Source organism: Rhinopithecus bieti, unplaced genomic scaffold (genome assembly GCF_001698545.2).
Source record: "Rhinopithecus bieti isolate Rb0 unplaced genomic scaffold, ASM169854v2 scaffold_32081, whole genome shotgun sequence".
Lineage (NCBI taxonomy): Eukaryota > Metazoa > Chordata > Mammalia > Primates > Cercopithecidae > Rhinopithecus > Rhinopithecus bieti.
The window spans coordinates 5,911,481-5,934,687 of record NW_016814436.1 but is presented as its reverse complement, the minus strand read 5'-3'; the positions used below and the strand labels follow the sequence as shown (position 1 = coordinate 5,934,687).

The following is a 23,207-nucleotide window of genomic DNA, read 5'->3' as shown; positions in this document are numbered from 1 at the left end:
CAAGCGCACCCCACCAAACCTGGCTAATTGTAGCTGGGATTACAGGCGTGAGCCACCGCACCCGTCCCATTTTAACCATTTCTAAGTGTACGGTCCAATGATATTAAACACAGTCACATTATTGTACAGTCATCACCACCCTCCATCTCCAGAACTTTTCATATTGCCAAACTGTTAAATACTAACTCCCCGTCCTCCCTCCCCCAACCTTTGGCACCCATCCTTCTACTTCCTGTCTTTGACAGATTCCATACAGATTTAACTCCTCTAGGGACCTCATAGGTACTCTTGTCCTGGGTCACCGTACCTGCCTTACTGGCCTTTCTTGATTTTCTTTTTGTTTTTTTTTTTTTTTTTTTTTTTTGGGACAGAGTCTCATCTGTCCCCAAGCTGGCGTGCCACTGGCAGATCTCAGTCACTGCAAGCTCCGCCTCCCGGTTCATGCCATTCTCCTGGCCTCAGCCTCCCGAGTAAGCTGCGGATCAGCGCCCGCTACCTCGCCCGGCTGTTTTTGTATTTTTTAGTAGAGACGGGGTTTCACCGGGGTAGCCAGGCATGTCTCGATCTCCTGACCCTTGTGATCCGCCATGCCTCGGCCTCCAAAGTGCTGGGCATTACAGGCTTGAGCCACCGCACCCGGCCACTTTTTTTCCTTTCTAATCAGAATGTGTCTTGGAAAGGATATGTCTGAGGGATGGGAGTGGGGTCGGTTTTGTGCTTCAGGGAACCTGTTCCCGCCCTGTCCCAAGGTAAGCTTGTAAAGAGGTCAGTGCCCTTGTTTTGGAACACAAGTTAATGACACACTTTTTCTTGTGTGGGCTGCACACATCTTTAACCTGCTGCAGATAGTACTTTTGTTGGCATCTGGAGCCATGATGCCAGGCCCCTCTTCTCCCTGAAGCTCAGTTTTCCTCCAATGGTTGGGAGGTAACCAGTGCTGAGCCCACCAGGGAAATCGAGGCATATCTCCAAGGCTAAGAAATGCAGTTCTGTAGCCTAAGCCACTCCCCAATCCCCAGCTCATCCCTGGCTTTTGCCGAAATTCTAACGAGCCCCATATTTTGTGTGGGTGGGCTGTAACCCCTAAGGATTTTCCTGGGGGTCACTGCCTCCATCCTCTGGGATGATGGAGGAGGAGGAGGCTTGTTTGTGGGGGCAGAGGATCCTGCCCCAGCAGCCTTTGCATGTCAAGAGTGGTCTTGCTAATCGGGCCCCTTCCCCTGGCTCTGTTTAACCGGTGCTTACTGAGCCATGATGTTTGTGCTGGGCATGGGCAGGTGTGACATGGACAGTGAGAGGAGGAAGACACCATCCCTGGCCCCCAAAGGAGGTTTTAATTCAGGAGGAGCAAGAAATAACAGTGTTGGAGGCTGCCAGGACTGAGCCTAATGCCAGAACCCAGGGCCCAGGACCCGTGGGTGAGAGCAGTGGGCAGGAGGGCGTGGAGGCCTCCAGTGTCCACTGAGCCCTGTGAGGAGCTGGCCACACACTGGTTTGTGGTGGGTGCAGCACAGCCTGGGTGGGAACAGGTGACTTGACGCTTTTCAGCTTCCTCTGTTCTTAATTCCATTTGGAGCCCAGGCAGGATGATAGCAGAATGAATGGAAGGGGTCGAGGGGTGAGAGCCGGTGAATGAGAGAGGCCTTGTCTGTAGGCCCATGTGGGTCAGGGCCTGGCAGTTGATTGGTGAGTGTTACAGCGAGGATGATCGTCCACTTCTCAGGCCCCCTCCCCATGCCTCTGCCTCGTCACCATCCAGCCTGGCCATGGTCCCTGCTCGGCTCTTCATGGACTCTGATGGGGCTGTGCAGGAGCTCTCCCTTGGCTAATGATGGGGTGAGCTCAGCCCCTTGGGCACAGCCCCAGACGGCTCTGCTTTGCAGAGTTCCAGCTCTGGGGCTGCTCAGAACATGGGGGCTAACTTCCGAGTTTCCGGAAGACCGAAGGACTTCACATTTGATTTTCATTGTCCTGCTGAGATTAAGGTTCAGCGTGCCCAGGCTCCCCAGCAGGAAGCATTTCCAAACCGTTTCTGCAGCTCTGGGTGCAGAATTCCCAGGGCCATGGGAGCCTGCCCTCCCATGTGTTTTCCTTTCTCAGAGTCGGAAGGAGGCTCTGGGGCCGCAGCTCACCCGCGGGGGAGGCCGCACACCATCACCCGGCTGTGTCTTCCCCATTTCTTATGAGCAGCGATAAGTCAGTCCCCTTCAATGGTTTAATCCTCCAGCCAGCTTACAGAGAGCTTTCTGTGTGCTTGGAACTTGATAAAGTGCATCCCTCTTCTCAGCAACCCTGGGAAGATAGTGCAAGCCCCGTTTTCCCACTGGGGAAGCTGTGGTTCAGAGAGACGATGCCGTCTGCCCAGGGTTAGAGAGCAAGAGAGTGCTGGAGCCAAAGGCTGTTTGGCTCCAAAGCTTACACTCTTTCCACTCAGCTCTGTGGCTGCCACGTGCTGGCATGGATGCCGGGGGTATAAAAGGACAGGAGACAGAGCCTGCCCTCAAGACATTTGTGGCTATGAGTGTAGGGCAGGCAGGCAGGGCGCCGGAGGATGGAGAGACATTCTCCAGGCACAGGGTGATGTGGGAGCAGAGGGGCACCTGAGCCATGCAGGGGTGGGGAGGCCAGGAGAAGGTGACAGGGCATGGGAGGTGGGCTAGGACAGGAGACAGGCTGCAGAAGACACAAGGGTGAAACTGCAGGCGGGGGCTGAGTGGGCCTGGCCAGAGAAGGGGTGAAGGGAGTGTGGGGACAGACATGGGAACCGGGCTTGTCTGCAGAAGGGATGAAGGGGGTGGGGACAGATGGGAACTGGGCTTGGCTGCACAGGGGAAAGCAGCCTCGCTGTCAGGCCACATGACTGGATCACATCGTGTTCATCCAGGAGTGCAGCACGGCCTGTCTCATCTGTAACAGATAAGGTCATTGGCTTAGTGAGTGCTTTTGCTTTTCTTAATGAATTAGAGCAAGAATAAATGAATGAATGAATGGAAACATTCAGGGTTATCCCCATGATAACATGGCTGTCACTCCTGATGACTTTTACTTTGGTGCTGGGAGGCCCGCAACTCCAGACAATTTGACATTATCTCTGGCTCCTGGTGAATCTCACGTTCCATCGTTGGAGAGGGGACACCTGAGGTGGGGGATGGGCTGAGTGATCAGGCTGCTGGAAACTGTTGGGCTTTGCTGTGGGATGGACCTTCACCCTTACCCACACCACTGCAGGACTCTTCCTGCCAGCCTGGGGGAGCCGGGTGAGAGTAAGAAGGGTGGGTCTACTGTGCACTGCAGGAAGTAGCTCTGAGTTTCCTGGAAGCCCTGGAGAAAAGGGAAAGCCCAGAAGTTGTCACTGGGGGACATGGTTCTAGGTGAGACCCCCTCCTCCTGGCCATGTGGAATGGCCTGGCTGAGCTCCAGCTCATTTGTGCACTGACCCTATCCATTCTGGAATGTTTCTGGAAGTTTCTCCTCCTCCCCTGCTGAGATCGGGCTGGAGCATCTGAAGGCCGCATAGTCTAGAAGTGCTTACAGTGGTGGAGGACCGATAGGGTGGTTTAGCAAGGTGCTGCCTCCCCCAGCAGACAGCAGCCTCCCTCTGGGCCACCCCGAGGGCCCAGCGTGGAAGGAGAATGCGTTCAGGCAGAGCACCCACAGTTGTATGTGCGGAAACGGAAATGCTGCCAAGCCCAGTGGGATTTACCCTCTAGGGTCTGGAAAGCCATTAGGAAGGAAAAGTGGTGCTTCTTAAAGCCCAGTTTTGTAACGTCCTGCCGAGAGGTGACCTTCTGCCCAGCAGCTGAGGCTGTCGGTGCTAATGCTTTCTGGCATTTGAGTCCTTTAGACTGAGGGCCAAGTATGTGGGCACCTGGCACCCGGCTGCTCCTCCCTCGGGGCACAATGGGGTCATCTCCTTTCCGTGAGCTGAGGGGCTGGGAGGGTGCCCATTGGGGCTGTAGCCTGGGCTGGGGGATGGGGCACAAGGGCCTGTGCGCCCAGCTCATTTGGGCTGTGGTCTGGCTCTGAGGGTGTGGGCCGGCTGCTTGGTGTGTGACCCTTTCATCTGCCCTTTTTGTGAGTGGGAGATAAGATGGCCAGACTGCTGTTACTCCTGAACCTGTGCTCTCTGCTTTGCCAGTCCTGTCCTCACCAGTCTTCTCACAGGTCCCTTTTTCTGTAGAAGAGGGGGTCTTGTGGTAAGTCAAGGGCAGAAACCATCACCAGCCTTGGTTTCCTCATCTGTAGCTTGAGGCTTGTGTCCCGGCTCCTGCCCCTTTGCTCCCAAGATTAAAGGAGAAAACACAGATGTGGGTCACAGAAGCTGGTTTAGAATTGGTGGTTTTTAGGCTGGGTGCGGTGGCTCACGCCTGTAATCCCAGCACTTTGGGAGGCCAAGGCGGGTGGATCACCCAAGGTCAGGAGTTCGAGACCAGCCTGGCCAACATGGTGAAGCCACATCTCTACTAAAAATACAAAAAATTAGCCGGGTGTGGTGGTGGGCGCCTGTAATCCCAGCTACTCAGGAGACTGAGGCAGGAGAATCACTTGAACCTAGGAGGTGGAGGTTGCAGTGAGCTGAGATCGCGCCACTGCATTCCAGCCTGGGCGAGAGACTCTCACTTGACTCAGCTCATTGCATTTTGAGCCCCCTCCCTGTTTGCAGTCTCTCCTCTGGAAAGAGTCCTGTCGGCTGTTCCCTGACCTGCTGGGCTGGGTGGGCCGGCAGCGTGGCCCTGCTTCTGTCAGCAGGGGCTTTCTTGCCCACTGGACTGTGAAGGCAGGGACCCCATCTGGACAGGGACGGCATCAGCATCTCCAGCGTGTGACTGGAGCAGGGATCATGTGTGCTTGGATCTCAGGGGCTGAGTTGCAGCCCTGTCCAAGTTGGATTCAGATAGGGGAGGATTCAGGCCTTTCTTCTAGGAAGGGGTGGGGTGTGGGCTCCCAGCTGGGGCCCGGTGGAGTTTTCAGTATTGGTTTGCAGAGTGACTAAGGGATGTGCCCCCAGCCTGATGCTGTAGATAGAAGGACGTGCATGTCCTGGTAGTGCACCTGGGAGGGGCCCTCCGCCTGTTGAGTGGTGAGCCACCTCTCAGCTTGTTCTCTTCCCTGCACAGTGGATGCGGATGTCCTCCTGGAGGCCTGCTGTGCAGATGGACACCGAATGGCCACTCATCAGAAGGACTGCTCGCTGCCATATGCCACGGAATCCAAAGAATGCAGGTACGTTTGCCAGTGGCCACTGTTTGACTGGAACAGTGTTCCTTTAGAGGAAAGCGGGGGAGGAAAGGACAGTGTGTGCCAGACCTCTCGGGAGAGGTTGGACACCCAGGCCCGGATCCATCCGGGCTGCGGGTGCTGCAGTGGGTGACTCCTGCCTCCCTCCTGGCACCGGCCTGGTACCAGGCTTTGACTAACCTCTCCTGTGCCACTCTGTGATTGTCGGGGTATCTGTCTCCTTCACTGGGCTGGGAGCAAGAAGATCTGGACTTGCAGCTGCTTTGCCACAGCTGGGTAGCTGTGGGCAAGTCAGTTTTCTCTTTTAAAAAAAGGGGGGACCGTTGTGGGGGAGCAGAGGAGATGATGTGACTAAAGAGCCTTGCGAACGGAAACACGGAGCACCTACAGACCCCCAAAATGCCGGTGAGCCGGCACGGAGTGAAGTGTTTCTCCAGCCGGTTTTTCACCTTCTGCACTAACCAACATCTGGATCGACTGTTTTTAGTCTTCTCTCCCTACATTGACTCCAGCTCTCTGAAAATTCTGAGACCACATAAGCTTAGAATAAATGATGAGAGGCCGGGCACGGTGGCTCACGCCTGTAATCCCAGCACTTCGGGAGGCCGAGGTGGGTGGGTCACCTGAGGTCAGGAGTTCGAGACCAGCCTGGCCAACACGGTGAAACCCCGTATCTACTAAAAATACAAAAAAATTAGCCAGGCGTGGGTGGTGGGTGCCTGTCATCCCAGCTACTCGGGAGGCTGAGGCCAGAGAATCGCTTGAACCTGGGAGGCGGAGGTTGCAGTGAGCTAAGATTGCTCCACTGCACTTCAGTCTGGGCAACAAGAGCGAAACTCTATCTCAAAAAAAAAAAAAAAAAAGAATAAATGATGAGATTAGGTCATGCTGATCATCATCATAAAAATAATAGTGATGGCTCAAGCCTGTAATCCCAGCACTTTGGGAGGCCGAGACGGGCGGATCACGAGGTCAGGAGATCGAGACCATCCTGGCTAACACAGTGAAACCCCGTCTCTACTAAAAATACAAAAAAAACTAGCTGGGCAAGGTGGCGGGCGCCTGTAGTCCCAGCTACTCGGGAGGCTGAGGCAGGAGAATGGCATAAACCCGGGAGGCGGAGCTTGCAGTAAGCTGAGATCCGGCCACTGCACTCCAGCCCGGGCGACAGAGCAAGGCCCATCTCAAAAAAAAAAAAAGAAAAAAAAAATAATAATAGTGAAAACCCCAGCAGGCGTCTGGAGCACCTACTTTATGTGGAGCCTTTGATGTACATTATCTCGTTGAACTTTGTTATGAACCCCATTTGACAGAGCAGGAGACCAGGCTTTCCCCAGGTGTCCAGCAGGTAAGCAATGATGTGCGGATCTGAACTCAGGGTACATGTCTGGGAGGCGAGGGTGTGGAAGCAGCCAGCATTTGCCATCCATTTGTTTTCTCTACCTCAAGTTCGAGTCTAAGCGGCCGTGATGCTTGGAGCCAGGGGCGCGGGGTGGAGAGCTGTCACGGAAAGAATGTACGGGGACGGCTCACCAGCCTCATCCCGGAGATTTGCGTTTGTGCTGGGGTGTGCATGGGCTGCTGCCTTCCAGCGTGATGAGGAACATAGATCCTGATGAAGGAAATTCTTGAAAAGTCAAAAGCATTATAGAGCAAACAAAGGAAAACAGGAAACTCGCGTGGCTTGAATTGACTGGGAGACCATGCAGTCAGGATTTATGGGACATCTGATGAGTGGGAGCCGTGATCCTGGCGTACAGCGGGTGCAGGAAGTGCTGGAAGTGTCATAGGGGCCGCTGGCTGGCCTTTCTGCAGTGAGGCTGGATGATGAGCACTGAGCATTCTGTGTACCGTCTGCACAGACAGCAGCCAGCCTGGCCCTGGGAAGGACTAGGGCTGGGGAGGTGGACCAGCCTGAGTGGGTTTCTGGCTGGGTGACCTGAGCCAGCTCAAAGGCACCATGATACCTCCTTTTCGGGGTTATAATGATCAGAGATCACCTGGGCACGGTGGCTCACCCCTGTAATCCCATCTCTTTGGGAGACCAAAGCGGGTGGATCACCTGATGTCAGGAATTCCACACCAGCCTGACCAACACGGTGAAACCCCGTCTCTACTAAAAATACAAAAATTAGCTGGGCGTGGTGGCGAGCACCTGTAATCCCAGCTACTCAGGATACTGAGGCAGGAGAATCACTTGAACCCGGGAGGCGGAGGTTGCAGTGAGCTGAGACCGTTCGTTTTACTCCAGCCTGGGTGACAAGAGTGAGATTCCATGCCCCCACCACCAAAAGAAAAAAATCAGAGATCACCTATGAAACCAGCACCACAAAGCCAGACTGTGGCAGTGTATTGGTTTTCCAGGACTGCCAGAGCAGAGTACAAGAGGCAGAGCGGCTCAACCACTGGCTCCTCGTAGTTCCGGAGGCCCGAAGCCTGAGACTGAGGTGTCGGCAGCGTGGGTTCCTCCTGAGGCCCTTCTCCTGGGCCTGTAGATGCCCTCTTCTCCCTTTGTCCTCACACGGCCTTCCCTCTGTGTGTGTCTGTGTCCTTCTCACCGCTTCCTTGAAGGACACCAGTCCTTTTGGATTAGAGCCGGCCCTAACGACCTCATTTAACTGTATCACCCATTTAAAGTCCCTGTCTCCAAAGAGAGTCACATTCTGAGATACTGGGGGTTAGGACTTCACCAGATGGATTTGGGAAGACACAGTTTAGCCCATAATAGGGAGCCACTGTTGCTAATACTTACTGAAATAAAAGAAAATGAGGCATCAGCCCGTGTAACCCCTCTATGTGCAGACAGAGAAACTGAGGCCACAGATTCAGCAACTCTCTGGGCCTTGCTTGTGAATGGGGATTTTAGTTACTATCAAATGTATTCTGACTTCTACTCACCAATGTCTTTGATAAATTTTGGAGTTATCTTTTTTCTTTTTTTTGTGAAACAGAGTCTCTCTCTGTCACCCAGGCTGGAGTGCAGTATGTCGATCTTGGCTCACTGCAACCTCTGCCTCCTGGGTTCAAGTGATTCTCCTGCCTCAGCCTCTTGTGTATCTGAGATTACAGGCACGCACTACCACACCAGGCTAATTTTTGTATTTTTAGTAGAAACAGAGTTTCACCGTGTTGGCTAGGCTGGTGTCAAACTCCTGACCTCAGGTGATCCTCCTACCTCAGCCTCCTAAAGTGCTGGGATTATGGGCGTGAGCCACTGCACCCGGCCAATTTTGGGGTTATCTTTAATCTCCTTTGGGTCCCAGAGGACAAACACATTGCCTTCTTGTAAATTTTAAACATACATTAGATTTCCTGAAATGTAAGAAATACCATCAGAATGGCTGAGAGGACATTCCTTCTCTCTTTAAGTGCGGGTGCAAGTCCAGACTCCTGGGTATCGTGAGTTTCCATATGACAGTGTCCCTGAAACGTGGCTTAATGCCTAGGACACCACTCAAAGGTCACCGGATGCAAGTGACTGGCCCGTTGACTCATCCAGTGGACACACAGACCAGGGGCCACATACCTGTCCTAGGCTGCCCCTCCAGTGAGCCACTGAGCCACCCTGCTCTGCCTGTGTCACTGCCCTGTGGCCCCAGGTGCTGTCTGCTGCCCTCCAGCCCTTCCTGCGTGCTTCCCCTTTACCCTGTTCTCATTGGGGTCCAAACGTCATGCAGCCTGTGCCAATCAGAGGCCAAGCCTGGACTCCAGCTCACAGTGAGACGGAGCCCACGTAAGGGTTCAGCAGGCAGGCACTGATGTGGCTGTGGGGGTCCCCGGGTGAGCAGGACCCTGCCCCAGCCTCCCCAGCCCGGGGAGGTCAGAGCTCCTATCTGGGTGAGGCAAGGGCTCTGGGTGCGGGGCGTGGCCAGCAGTGCAGTGATGCTAGTGAAGGGACCTTCTAATGAGTTTTGTACAGATTATCATTTTTAGTAAAGGCAGGCAAGGGATAGGGCAGATCAGAAATCAAATCTGATTTACAAGAATCCTCTTAATAGTGATATTTAAAAGATGCAAGAAACAGGGGTCACTGACACCTGGTTTGTCTGTTGTGTTAGCCAGTTCTTTTTTTTTTTTTTGAGATGGAGTCTGGCCCTGTCGCGCAGGCTGGAGTGCAGTGGTGCAATCTCAGCTTCCTGCAACCTCCGCCTCCTGTGTTCAAGCGATCCTCCTGCCTCAGCCTCCCGAGTAGCTGGGATTACAGGCGCCCGCCACCACACCTAGCTGATTTTCGTATTTTCAGTAGAGATGGGGTTTCACCATGTTGGCCAGGCTGGTCTCAAACTCCTGGCCTCAAGTGATCTGACGCCTCGGCCTCCCAAAGTGCTGAGATTACAGGTGCGAGCCACTGCGCCCAGCCGAGTTCTCTACTTTTGAAGTGGCGTCCTGTGAGGCTCACCAGCTGAAGTAAAATCAGTTTTTGTTCATTCAACAAATCTGTATCAGCTCTTGATGCTCAGGAAGAGGCAGGATGAAAGCCAGGGGCAGGAGAGCCCAGGCCAGCCCTCCTGGGCAAGAGTCAAGTGTGTGAGGCCCTGAGGGTCCGTGGGGCCCAAAGGAGGGGTTGTCAGCTCCCCAAGTGGGTGAGAGGCTCAGAGAGGACTGCAGGGAGAGGCCGACCTCTCTGCAACCATGGGCTCTGGCCAAGCAGGGGTTAAGCAGCCTGCAGCTTCAACAAGGACACGTTTGGGGTGGTCAGAAGATGGCAGCTTTGATGTTTTCCCATCATGTATCATCTTGACTCTAGGTCTCCACCAAGGCCCGACATTCCTTGGGATCCAGATCTAAATCCACCTAAAACCTTGGATTAGGTGAAACCCACATGCCCTTCAGCGTCTTTTGGAGGAATTTGAACACACCCAGTGAAACCTAAAGCAGGTCCCAAGCTGACATTTTCCAGCCCAGCGTTTCTCTAACCCCTTTATCTTGCAAATCTCACTGAGGGCCTGCTAGGTGCCAGGCTCCGTTCTGGTGAGTGGGGATAAATCGGTGAACGAAATATGCAAAGTCCCCTGACCTTGTGTAGGTGGCATTCTACAGGGGTGCAGAATGCGAAGGAAGTAATCAGTCAGTCTGATGGTTTGCAGGAAGGCAGGATGTGCCGTGAGGGAAACAGGGAGGGACAGGGGCTTCTGCATGGCAGGTTTACGATTTTAGAGCTGTGGGGTTGGCCTCACTGTGCCAGGACCTGAATGGGGCAAGGGAGTGGGCAGTATGGAAAGTGGGAAGAGCATCCCAGGCTGAGGGAACGGCCCAGAGGAGAGGGTGTGCAGGTGCTGGGCAGCACAGCAAGGGGATCAGGGTGGCTGGAGTGGAGCCAGCAAGAGCCAGTCCCAAGGAGAAAGCACCAGGTACAAGGGTAACCAGGTGGCTGAGGGGGCCGTGAGATAGAGGCCAGGCGGATTGGGGGTGAGCCTGAGGCAGCTGGACACCCTGAGGTGCCTGGGACACTTGATTGCTTCCACCTTTTGGGAGTTGCAAATAATATTGCTGTGAGGCCGGGCGCAATGGCTCACGCCTATAATCCCAGCACTTTGGGAGGCTGGGGTGGGCAGATCACTTGAGGTCAGGAGTTTGAGACCATCCTGGCCAACATGGCAATATCTCATCTCTACTAAAAATATAAGAAGTTAGCTGGGCATGGTGGTGGGCGCCTGTAATCCCAGCTACTCGTGAGGCTGAGGCAGGCGAATCACTAGAACCCAGTAAGCGGAGGTTGCAGTGAGCCCAGATGACAACATTGCACTTCAGCCTGGGCGACAAAGCAAGACTCCATCTCAAAAACGAAGCAAAGCAAAACAAAACACAACAAACTGCTGTGAACATGGGTGTGCAAGTATCAGTTTGAAGCCCTGCTTCCGTTCTTTGGATATATACCCAGAAATGGAATTGCTGGGTCCTGTGATTTTTCTATTTTTAATTTTGTGAGGAACCGTGCTTCACAGCATCTGCCCCTTTTCCATTCCCACCAGCAATGCGCACGGGTTCCAATGTCTCCACATCCTCACCAACACTTGTGATTTTCTGGCCAGCCGATATTTTTTGAATGGATGCATGCACGTCTGGTGGCTCGCTCTGGCAGTTTCGTGAAATGCCTGTTATTTGCAAATCCACCGAAAGCATGAGTGAAACATGGGCTAGCTCAGCTCGGTAATCCCATCCCGGAGCCTGAAGGCAGTTTTGGAGACGCACGGGCAGCCGGGTGCAGACCTCCACTCCCCCAGGGAAGGTTGGGGGAAGGTGCACTGGCGGCTGCCATTTTTGTGCAGAGGTGACCTGGCTGGCAGTGCAGGGAAGCTGGGGAGGCCCCCACCCTCTCTCCTGGAGGCACGGGTTGGGTGACTCTCCGGTGACACACTCCTCTCCTGCCTATTGCCTTTGGAGCCCGCCCACACCGGCCCCTAGCTGTCACAGCCTCGTGGTTGTGTCAGAGAAGCTGATTTTGGCAGGTCGAGGACCTCTCCCCAGAGCTCTGGCACGGCTGGGAGGCGTGGGCTGTGCAGCTAAGTGCCATTGCAGCCCCCATCCCTCCCTCTGGGGCCTTGGGCAGGCTACCCCACAGGACTCTCAGAAGCTGTTTGCTCTGAGCCTGGAAGATGGGATGAGCACTGAGAAGAGTTCGACCTGATAAAGGGATGGAAGGTCAGGCCCAGAGTCAGCCCCCCGCCGCTTTTTGGTTTTCAAATCAGCAGGAACATTTTGTGGGTGAAGCCTAGTGCTCAGAGGAGTGACATGGCCACTCTGGTGACAAAACTGGGCCTCCTGACTCTGACTCTAGACCCATGCTGCATTCTGTCTTTCTTTTTTTTTTTTTTAAAAAAAGAGGCCAGGCATGGTGGCTTACGCCTGTAATCCCAACACTTTGGGAGGCTGAGGTGGGTGAATCACCTGAGGTCAGGAGTTCCAGACCAGCCTGGCCAACATAGTGAAACCCTATCTCTACAAAAATACAAAAATTAGCCAGGTGTGGTGGCACATGCCTGTAGTCCCAGCTACTGGGGAGACTGAGGTAGGAGAATCGCTTGAACCCGAGAGGAAGAGGCTGCAGTGAGCTGAGATCACACTACTACGCTCCAGCCTGGGCGACAGAGTGAGACTCCATCTCAAAAAAAAAAAAAATGAGAAAGAAAGAAAAAAACAGGGTCTTACCATGTTGCCCAGACTGGTCTCAAACTTCTGGGCTCAATTGGTCTTCCCACCTCATCCTGTCAATGTGCTGGCGTTACAGGTGTGAACCACTGTGCCCGGCCAAGCCTTTCTAACTAAATGCTAATTGAGCTCCTTCTGTGTGACACTGGGGCGCTGTGTGTTTCTCTCTCTGTGTCTGTGGGAGCAGGGAAGGGAAGGGGAGGCTCGAAGGTGAGAGCACCCCCACCCCCGAGGACCTTGTGCCCCGGGCCCCCTGCCCACAGAGCCTTGGTCCAGCCCACCCCTCACCCACAGGATGGTGCAGGAGCAGTGCTGCCACAGCCAGCTGGAGGAGCTGCACTGTGCCACGGGCATCAGCCTGGCCAACGAGCAGGACCACTGTGCCGCGCCCCATGGTGACAATGCCAGCCTGGAGGCCACGTTTGTGAAGGTGAGAGCCAAAGACCGTGTGGGGTCGCTGCCTGTCCCCACTAGTCGGCGGACCCAGGCCCTGCCAGCCGAGAGACACTGTCCGTCAGCGCTCCCTGCCTCAGGCCACCTTTCTTTGTGAGCAGCTGGGTGTAGGGGCAGGAGGGAGGTGAAAAACCCCAGTATTTCTCCCCCTCCCCTGTAGCCGTAAACCCCAGAGGACACCTGGGGCCGAGCCTCCCACGAGGCGGTGGGGGTGAAGTGATCTGGCCTTGCCCTGAGAACTGCCTGTCTCCAGGCTTTGGGCAGACGCGGAAGTCAAAGCAGGGCTTCTCTTGGGCTTTCAGAATCTTCTTCTCAGTTCGGGGTAGGCACCCTCACCTACCCAGGAGGCTCTCAGGCTTCTCTACCCACAGACTAGTCAGGGTCCAGAGGTAAAAATGGGCCCTCACTAAGACCTCTGATAAGATCTGACCTCTATAACCACCCTAGAAGAGGAAACTGAGGTTCAGAGAGGCCCATCCTCCAAAATGGCCTCTCTGCAGTCCTGTCAGGGACCCAGACGGGATCCTACCCTGAAGGTAAGCTGTGAATCAATGGCATAGTCCTCTTCCCTGAGTGCTCCTAGGACCCTACGTGCTAGCAGGTCACTCAGACCGCTATGGCCATGGAAGGGCTGCGTCTTTGCAAGAGGTGGAAAGGTGCCTGATAGCATTGCCGGTCTGAACACTGGCAGTAAACCCAAGGTGTCCAGGCCATCCCTCCCTTACCACCCAGCCAGCAAGGAGAACAAACCCCGCCAGGAGGAACTTGGGCCTGGAGGAGCCCGGGTTTAGAAACTGGGCTCCTGTTGGAGGAGCCAGATGACGAAAATACATTCCCTGGAAGAAGCTTCCCGTTCCTACTTAGGAAGGTGTTGGAATCATTTTAAGAAACAAGAATCTGAATGAAGTCTGGATTCCAGGAGGGGGTGTGGGAGCTCCTTTGTGGGGATTCTGCACATAGACTGGGCTGTAGAGGGCCTCTGTGTGGAGGAATTGGGGGTCCCAAGCCCCCTGCCCACCTTGGCCTGTGTGGGCTTTCACAGGGCAGGGCTCTGGCACAGGAGGGAGCTGGGTGGGGTGAGGGTGGGAGTGCATGGGAACCAGGACTTTGGACGTTTAATGACTGCCCCCACCCCCGGCACCCAATGCAGGGCTGGGCCTTGCGGATGCCGTCTCTCCGGCGCACAGCTGTGCCCATGTCCCCAGACTTGAGAGGTGTGTAAAAAGCACAGAACATTCTAGCAGGAATGGGAACAGATCGCTTTGACAGATGAGCGATTTGTGTTTCCGGGAAGGATTACTCACACCCCAAAAGATGGACGAGGTAACTGATGCTCCCTACACTTTCTGGCAGCAGAGGGCGTAGGATAAGCGGCCTGGAAGACCCATCAACACCACGTAACTGAGGCAAACACCTCCCGGCTCCTGCTGGGGACTGTTTGGAAAGTTCTGTGCTCCTTCTTAGGATAACCACTTAATAAAGACTGAAGCAGGGCTTTTCATGTGTCAGGGCAAATGTTGCTTCTGGGACTCCGGTGTGAGGCCACAGGGACTTGGAAGTAACTATGGGGACCTGGGTCCGGGTGGCAGACAGCCACCCTGTCCTTTGACCTTGCTTGATGACTCGTCTTGAAGTTGCTGTGCTTTCAAATGCACGATGCATTTCCTGCTGCCTGAACCCCCCTAACTCAAAATCGGAAAGGCAAGATGCATGCGTGTCATTCTTCCAGGCATGGTAGAGAAACCTCAGACCATGCAAAAGGAACAGAACTTTGCAGCTTGTGCACGGTGCTAGAAGAAGCTCCCTCCTCCTGGAGGTGTGTGAGCAGAGCCGGGTGGTCGCTGGGCAGGGCAGGGATGTTGAGGGGTGCAATTGCGTGTTGGGGTGGAGAGGGGAGGTGGATGCCAGGCCCTTTAAGGTTCCTTTCAGAACTGGGGCCTAGATGGTTTGGGGTAGGGGGATGGGCTTGCTTTGCTATTTGTTGCTGACATTTAGGAGTGGTATCTAAGCCAGACTTGGGTCATCACTCTCCAGGTTGTGTGGACAAGGCTCAGAGAGGCATCCCCTGAGGCCTCTCATGGGCCCCGCTGGGCTGTCTGCCCCGCTCCTCCATCTGGGATCTCCACCTGTGTTTGCAGAGGTGCTGCCATTGCTGTCTGCTGGGGAGGGCGGCCCAGGCCCAGGGCCAGAGCTGCGAGTACAGCCTCATGGTCGGCTACCAGTGTGGACAGGTCTTCCGGGCGTGCTGTGTCAAGAGCCAGGAGACCGGAGACTTGGATGTCAGGGGCCTCCAAGAAACAGGTAATTTTCTCCCTTCCTTCCCTTGTGGGCAGTGTATTAAGGTTCTCCAGGATATGCATATAGAGCGAGATTGGAGAGAGAGATATTTTAAGGACTTGGCTCACGTGATCGTGGTGGCTGGCAAGTCCAAAATCTGCAGGGCAGGCCTGCAGGCTGGAGCCCCAGGGAAGGAGGGGCATTGCAGCTGGAGTTCAAAGGCAGTGTGCTGGCAGAATGCTGCCTTCCCCGGGGGAGGCCAGTCTGAAGGCCTTCTGTTGATTGGGTGAGGCCCACCCATGGTATGAAGATGATCTGCTTTTCTCAGCGTCAACAGACTTACATATTAATCTCTTCTGTTTTTTTGAGACAGAGTCTTGCTCTCTCACCTAGGCTGGAGTGCAGTGCAGTGGTGTGATCTCGGCTCACTGCAACTTCCACCTCCTGGGTTCAAGTGATTCTTGTGCCTCAGCCTCCCAAGTAGCTGGGATTACAGGTGCGCACCACCACACCTGGCTAATTTTTGCATTTTTAGTAGGGGCGGGGTTTCACCATGTTGGCCAAGTTGATCTGGAACTCCTGACCTCAGGTGATCCACCTGCTTTGACCTCGCAAAGTGCTAGGATTACAGGTGTGAGCCGTTGTGCCTGGCCAATATTAATCTCTAAAAAATAGCTTCACAGCAGTGTCCAGGCCAGTGTTTGACTAAACATTTGGGGACCATACCACAGCCAAATTGACACTTAAAATGAACCATTACAGGTAACATGTGCGTCCATGTCACCATTGCCTTAACCCAGCATGGACTGACTCCAGTTGTCAGAGCCATTGTGTTTGTGACCTTATCTGAGAGCTGCCGTCCTGGAGTGACGCTGCGTGCTTGGAGTCCGGGATCAGACAGATCCGTGCTCCCATCCCGGTCCTAATATGCACCTCGGTCCCCTCATCTGGGAAGTGGGGATAGTTGGAGTCCTACTTCATCAGATACTGGGAGGATGGAGTGTGAAATTAGGTATCAACACCTGGCCCCATAAGTGTCTGCCCTCACTATCTCCCCTTATCCCTTCAGCTGTCCAGGGCAGTGTGGGTGGCTGGCCTTGCTCTCACTTTTTGGGTGAGGGTCTGATGCTCAAGATCACACGGTCAACATGTGGAGGAGGGAGACCCTGGCCTTCCACCTCCTGGCCAGTGCCTTCTCCATCTGGAGCTGATGACGTATGAACGAGCAGCTGGGGGCCATCGCTGGCTAATAGCTGGCTATGCTCTGTCAAATCATAGACACTTACTCAGCAAAGGGGCATGTGACCCCAAGAGCAGCTTCAAGATCACGCTCAGCTGTGTGACCCCAGTTCTGTATCCTCGCCCTGCATTTCTGTGTGGTTCAGTTACAGGGTTCAGGAGACTTCGTGGCTGTCCAGTCGTCTCTTACACTTATGCCACGGTTTCGTGCTGTAACAGAATTAACCTGAAAGGAGGCAGGAGTCCGCCTGGGCCAAGCTTGCTGTGTGGTTTTCAGCCCATTCCCTCTTCTCTCTGAGTTTTTCCCCCACTCTCTTATGAAATAAAGAGGCGCAAGCCAGGTACGGTGGCTCACGCCTGTAATCCCAGCACTTTGGGAGGCTGAGGTGGGCGAATCACCTGAGGTCAGGAGTTCGAGACCAGCCTAGCCAACATGGATAAACCCTGTCTCTACTAAAAGTACTAATTTTGTAAAAATACAAAAATTAGCTGGGCGTGGTGGCGGGCACCTGTAATCCCTGCTACTTGGGAGGCTGAGGCAGGGAGAATCACTTGAACCCGGGAGGCAGAGGTTGCAGTGAGCCAAGATGGCACCATTGCATTCCAGCCTGGGTGACAGAGCGAGACTCAGTCTCAAAAAAAATAAATAAATCAATACAATAAAATAAATAAAGCAGTGGGGTGGTGCCTGAAGGGGTGAAAGGGAAGAACTCTCAGACCTGTAGTCTCTAAGTCAAGCTGATGGCTGTAGGATCCCAGGTGACGCAGGGAAGCTTTCACTTCTTGTTCTTAGCTTTTCAAGTCTAGGCTGTCGGGTCCCGGGTCACAGGGGACCCAGGTCACCCGGGACTCATCTTTCACTTCTTGTTCTTAGCTTTTCAAGTCCAGTGCCCCATGGATGCCACTGAGATGATTTCAGATGTCACAGTCATCAAGAGGGATTGGGGCCGCATCCTCCTCCTTCCTTTCCTTGGGTTTTCAAATCAGAGATGACATTTTCACTTTAAACAAACCCAAACTTTTCGTGCTAGAGGAGGATTTCTCCTGCGTCTCGGGGGTGGATTTTCACTGATTTATGTCTGCAGCGTGAGCCATCTCTGAGCTTTTCTGCAGCTCCAGATGTTTGCTTTCTCTCTCCGTCTTTTATCTGCTTCAGTCCTTGCCCCAGACTTTCCTCGCATGCTCCCTCCTCTGGGAGGGCTTCCTGTCTTCACAGCCACACCTTCCTCCCACTGCTACCTGTGCCGTGGACCCACTGTTTGCTTCCTCGGGGCCATACATAAGGTCCCCAGACCGGTGCTGGCCTGCGACAAATAAGTACAGAAATGGAGAGTAACCCTTTACAAACACATGATAGCATTTGATAGAATCAGTGAGGAGACACAAGTTTTTACTGCGTGCATCGCTTTAGACTTGGAGGGCGGGTGTTCATTGTTATAGCCAGGCTGCGACTGCTGAGCTGGTCGAGTAATTTGGACTATGGCAACAGCACCCAGCATGAAGTCAATGATTACAGGCCTTTGTGTCTGTGCTCTTTCTAATTGATCCCTGTTTTTGAAACGGAGTCTCGCTCTTGTCGGCCAGGCTGGAGTGCAATGGTGTGATCTTGACTTGCTACAACCTCCAACTCCTGGGTTCAGGCGATTCTTCTGCCTGAGCCTCCTGAGTACCTGAGATTACAGGCACATGGCACCACACTCGGCTAATTTTTGTATTTTTAGTAGAGACAGGGTTTCACCAGGTTGGCCGTGATGGTCTTGAACTCCTGACCTCAGGTGATCTGCCCGCCTTGGCCTCCCAAAGTGCTGGGATTACAGGCATGAGCTACCACGCCTGTGGTAGCTCAGATCTCTGATCCTATAATGGATCAGAGATCATTTACAAGTGTAATTCTGTCTTAAAGAGGATAGAGTTAATACTTAGCTGTTTATGTAAGATGTTCAAATGGGCATTATTGCCTGATAGTGACAAGAAGAGAGAATGTTGGGAGTTTCTTTTAAGATAAGATGGGTGCTTGGATAAATGTTTGACTTGGTCTTTTTCCCCCTTAGATAAGATCACTGAGGTCGAGGAGGAGCAAGAGGACCCATACCTGAATGACCGCTGCCGAGGTGAGACGCTGGCGTCTCCCATGAGTTGGTATTTAAACAAACCCCAAGGGGCCAGCCAGGTGGCTCAGGCCTGTAATCCTAGTACTTTGGGAAGCCAAGGCAGGAGGATCCCTTGAGCCCAGGAGGTTGAGGCTGCAGTGAGGTATGACTGCGCCTTTGCACTCCAGCCTGGGCAACAGAGCTGGACCTTGTCTCCAAACAAACAAACAAACCAAAACAAAACCAAGGAATCTCAATGCTGATCTCATTGGAAGTTGGAACCCAGGTTTTGCTTCAGTTTACCCTGCAAAGTGCCCTTTGGCTGGGAGCCAGCCATGAGCCGCTTCCGCCCTGAGGAGTCCTGGACTCCCAGCTCCTCCTTCCCTTCCAGATCTGGGGCTGGCTGGGGAGGGGAAGGGTGGGCTTACTGATGAGGGGCCCTGGTAAGGGCTGGTGTGGAAAGCCTGCACATTACTGAGTCCCCAGGCCTTGCGAAGGTGACAGGGGCCTCCCCCAGGCTCTCAGGGGAGAGGAGGGGGCTAAGTGTTCCTTGCCTTTGTGCCCCTGGAGCCCCAGCCACGGGTCTGTCACCATTGGTGATATTCATTTGCCTCAGAAGGCGATGTTTGCACATTTAAGTAAGGGTCTTGCAGCTTTGTTTTTCATATGATAAAAGTGTTTTTCTTTCATGGAACATTCCGGCATGTCTAGACCTGCAGATCTGCCCCACAAGCTCTTTCAGTGGTTCGCCCTGTGGTGAGGGTGTTAATTAGGAGCCAGTTTAATCCCCAAATGATGCAGTCAGTGCACAGTGATAGTCGGTCTGGGGGCCTGGTAGAGGGAGGAGGGGAGTGACCAAGAGCCCCAGCAAGCCTCAGGGCTGTGGGAGCAGCTTTCTGGGGAGGGGAGAGCTGGTCTGCAAGAAGGAGGCAGGATTAACTGGGAAAATAACCCCGAAAGGGTCCTCAGGGAGACCTGAAACCGTGTAAAGGGCACAGACCCACTGTAGCGGGGCTCTGGGTGGCAGTGGTCTGGGGAAGGAGGTGGGGTTAGAGGGCCAGAGGGAGGGGCCCGAGAAACAGGCAGACTGGCAGCAGTTCAAGGGGTGTCTTGTAGAATCTTTCCCTGGTCGAGGCTTATCCTGATGAGATTTGCACTCTGAGCGTCACTCTGGCCACCCTGTAGGAAGAACAGGTTGTGGGGTGCTACTGGGCTATGCAGGTAGGAGGCTGTGGCCACAGCCAGCTGGGCAGCTGCAGGAGTTCAGGCCATGGTAGTGGGCTTGGAGCAGTGAGACAGCTCGAGAGTTCAGTGAGGACCAGGTACATGAGGCCTAGTTGGGGCCTGACCTTCCACGTGGAGCCCACACCCCCATGTCCGTGGCCAGAGGTGAGCTCTTCTCTGCCTCGCCCCTTCCAGGTCCACCCCAGCCTACAAAGGGCACCCTGCACACCACCTGATTTTTCCAGATGGGGAGGTTGGGACCTGAAGCAGCAGCCCCTGGGGGGTGTCCAGAGCCAGATCCTGGGGGTCTCCTAGGAGAGCTCCTGGGTTCGTGTGCCCAGAAGGCGTTTTCTGTGACCCAGCCTGAACGGAGCTAGAAACCACGCAGTGCCTGGGGTGCGTCCAGCCCTGGCTCATGCACGCTGTCCTTCCAGGAGGTGGGCCCTGCAAGCAGCAGTGCCGAGACACGGGTGATGAGGTGGTCTGCTCCTGCTTCGTGGGCTACCAGCTGCTCTCTGATGGTGTCTCCTGTGAAGGTAAATATCTCTGTCTCAGGTGCCAGCAGGACTGGCAGGTCACTGTGCTTGGGAGCCTGTGCTGGAGGGCTGAACAGAGCCTGCCTTGTACAGCCCAGACCCCATTCAGGGGTGGAGAGCAGCCCAGGACTCGCTTTCTCGTACCCTGGAGTTTGCAGTGCAGAGGCCCCTGCCAAGACTGCCCTCCAAGGCAATATAAGCACCGGGGTTGGGAAAGAGGACGGATTTGGGGTCTAACCAGGTTCTGGGTCCAGGATCTGCTGAGTGGCCTTGGGCACATCCCTCAGTCTGTGAGATGGGGGAGATGGAGAAGATGCCGCCCCCACTTACCGGGTTCTTGAGGACCACATAACTCCGGTCTCAGAAAAAGCAGTAGATAAGAAGGTTAGCATGGGAGAGAAATCACTGCTTTCGGCTCCATGCAGTCCACAGCCTAGATGTGCACATGGTGGGCCTCAGCTCAGTTTGCAAGGGTGCAGGGAACCACTTCCACCGTGGCTTTGGCACATTCCTCCTGAGGATGTATCAGGATGGGTCGTTCTTGCTGGTCACGCCTGCACTGCCTCGGTCTCTCCTAGATGTCAATGAATGCATCACGGGCAGCCACAGCTGCCGGCTCGGAGAATCCTGTGTCAACACGGTGGGCTCTTTCCGCTGCCAGCGGGACAGCAGCTGCGGGACTGGCTATGAGCTCACAGAGGACAATAGCTGCAAAGGTACAGCATGCGCTCCGAGTCCGCAAACCTGGTCTCCCAGGTGTAGCTACGGTGCGGTGGGAAGGGCAGCTCTGGGGTCTGGGCTCCCGCAGTCCTGCGCCCTGTGTGACTGCCTGGGCGACTGCCTGCTCATCTGCAGGAGGGAGGTGGTATACCCACCAGGGTGTCTGGACGGGTGGGATGGAAATTGAAAGTGCTTGCCAGTAATGTTCAGAACACTGACCAAGTTGACAGTAGTGCACCAGTACCGGTTAGTTCTGCTATTAGGAAAGATTTACGTTCTTACGGTGCGGAGTCAATGATGGCAGATTTGGGTTTCTAAAAAGACTCAGTGCCTGAGTATTTAAAATCAAGACCAGAGGTGAATTTCATGTTCTTACATGTACTTTCTAAAAAAAAAAAAAAGAAAAAAGAAAAAAACAAAACAAAAAAACCCCACAACTGTTTTGCACAACAGCTGCCTTCCATCCGAGTCCAGGCTTCCTTGAGGTTCAAAGCATATCCCCTTCCACTGCATAAACACATGGCATTTCTGGCTGCCAGCCTTTCCCCGCCAAGCCTTAGGTGTTATTTGGCAGATGGGGAGGCTCTGATGAGGATCGTTTAGAACACAGTTTTTACAGAGCGTTTCAAGCCTTTCAGAAGGACAGATCCACTGTGTAAAAGTGTCACTCACTGTATCATGAGAGTAACTTCAAAGCACACATCCCTTCTGACATCTGAGGTCCACAGAGCAAGTTCTGTCCTCCCCACCCCCGCACACCAGCTGGGTGGTTTGGACCCCAAGAGCCCAGTGGCCAAGCCAGCTGAGTATACACATTTGACCGTGTGACAGCCATGAACTTCAAGGGAAGGGCAGCCCATCACATCCTATCATGACCGTAACCCTTGTTAATATTTGGAATATTGTGAAGGCTTCAGAATGAATATGTTTATAGAGACTGTATTTGTTGCCACTAAGATAATTGCTTTATGATCTAAACTAAACATACACTTAGCCTGAATGAATACTAATATATATACCTGCCAGGAAAATGCCAGGGTGATTTATTATAACAGACAGTTTGCCTCATAAGAGCCTTGGGAAAAAAGTCAGCGTTTTAAGTCTTTAGCAACTGGAGCACGATTTGGCTCAGTGAAGTCCTTTTTGTGTATGATTTCTCTATTAGAATGTTTTGGGTTATAGTCTGAGTAATGAGCATTAGAAAAATCTTTCTTGTGATTTTAAAGTGTTGTAAGATGCTTCCGGCAGGACTCTTGCTAACAATTTCCTTTTTTTATGACGTACCAGATATTGACGAGTGTGAGAGTGGTATTCATAACTGCCTCCCCGATTTTATCTGTCAGAATACTCTGGGATCCTTCCGCTGCCGACCCAAGCTACAGTGCAAGAGTGGCTTTATACAAGATGCTCTAGGCAACTGTATTGGTAAGACGTGTGCTGCCAGGACTAGTGGGTTCTTCCAGGAGGGGCCAGCGATCTAGCCTTGGGACAGGCCTCTGGAATCTGCGGGGCCGCATGGTGTATGGAACAGGGGTTGGCAAACTTTTTGTGTAAAGGGCTGGACAGCAAATAGAGCAAATACCTTAGCCGTTGTGGGCCATGTGGTCTCCGTCATGATACTCAACTCTGCTGTTACAGTCTAAAGCAGCCAAGGGCTGTCTGTAAACAAATGGGTGTGGCTGTGTTCCAATAAAACTTTATTTACAAAAATAGGCAGCAGGCTGGGTTTGGCCCAAGGGCCACAGTTTGCTGATCTGGGTTTAGATGAAAGAGCTTGAGTTTTGGAGTTAGAGACATCTGGTTTTAAACGGAGTGACCCAAGAAAATTACTTCTTCTGAGCTTTAATTTTTTTCCTCTATAAAATGGGAGTAATCATAGTGTCTGGCTTATAGACTTGAGGCCAGGATTAGGCGAGTCCTTGCGAAGTACTGGTACACAGGAAGCAGTCAGCGAGTGGTGATTCCTTGCTACAGGCATTTAGCCTATTAAAAACTTGTTTTAAAAAATACTTGGCTGGGCACAGTGGGTCACACCTGTAATCCTAGCACTTTAGGAGGCCGAGGCAGGAGGATTGCTTGAGCCCAGGTGTTTGAGGCCAGCCTGGGCAATATAGTGAGACCCCATCTCTACAAAAGATTAGCTGGGTGTGGTGGCACACGCCTGTAGTCCCAGCCACTTGAGAGGCTGAGGTGGGAGGATTCCTTGAGCAGGGAGGTCGAGGCTGCAGTGAGCTGTGATCGTGCTACTGCACTCCAGTCTGGGCAACAGAGCAAGACCCTG

General features: G+C 53.5%; 1 protein-coding gene across 1 annotated transcript in view; it reads left to right on the top strand.

Annotated features, from left to right (window-relative positions):
- FBLN1 (fibulin 1) overlaps window positions 1-23,207 on the top strand; it is a 62,640-nt gene that overhangs the window by 10,684 nt on the left and 28,749 nt on the right. The window contains exons 2-8 of the mRNA XM_017850772.1: window positions 5,118-5,223; window positions 12,682-12,817; window positions 14,979-15,141; window positions 18,408-18,467; window positions 20,105-20,206; window positions 20,785-20,922; window positions 22,214-22,351. Of these exons, the coding sequence (XP_017706261.1) occupies window positions 5,165-5,223; window positions 12,682-12,817; window positions 14,979-15,141; window positions 18,408-18,467; window positions 20,105-20,206; window positions 20,785-20,922; window positions 22,214-22,351 (796 nt within the window). The 5' untranslated portion in view covers window positions 5,118-5,164. The remainder of the gene's footprint in view (window positions 1-5,117; window positions 5,224-12,681; window positions 12,818-14,978; window positions 15,142-18,407; window positions 18,468-20,104; window positions 20,207-20,784; window positions 20,923-22,213; window positions 22,352-23,207) is intronic.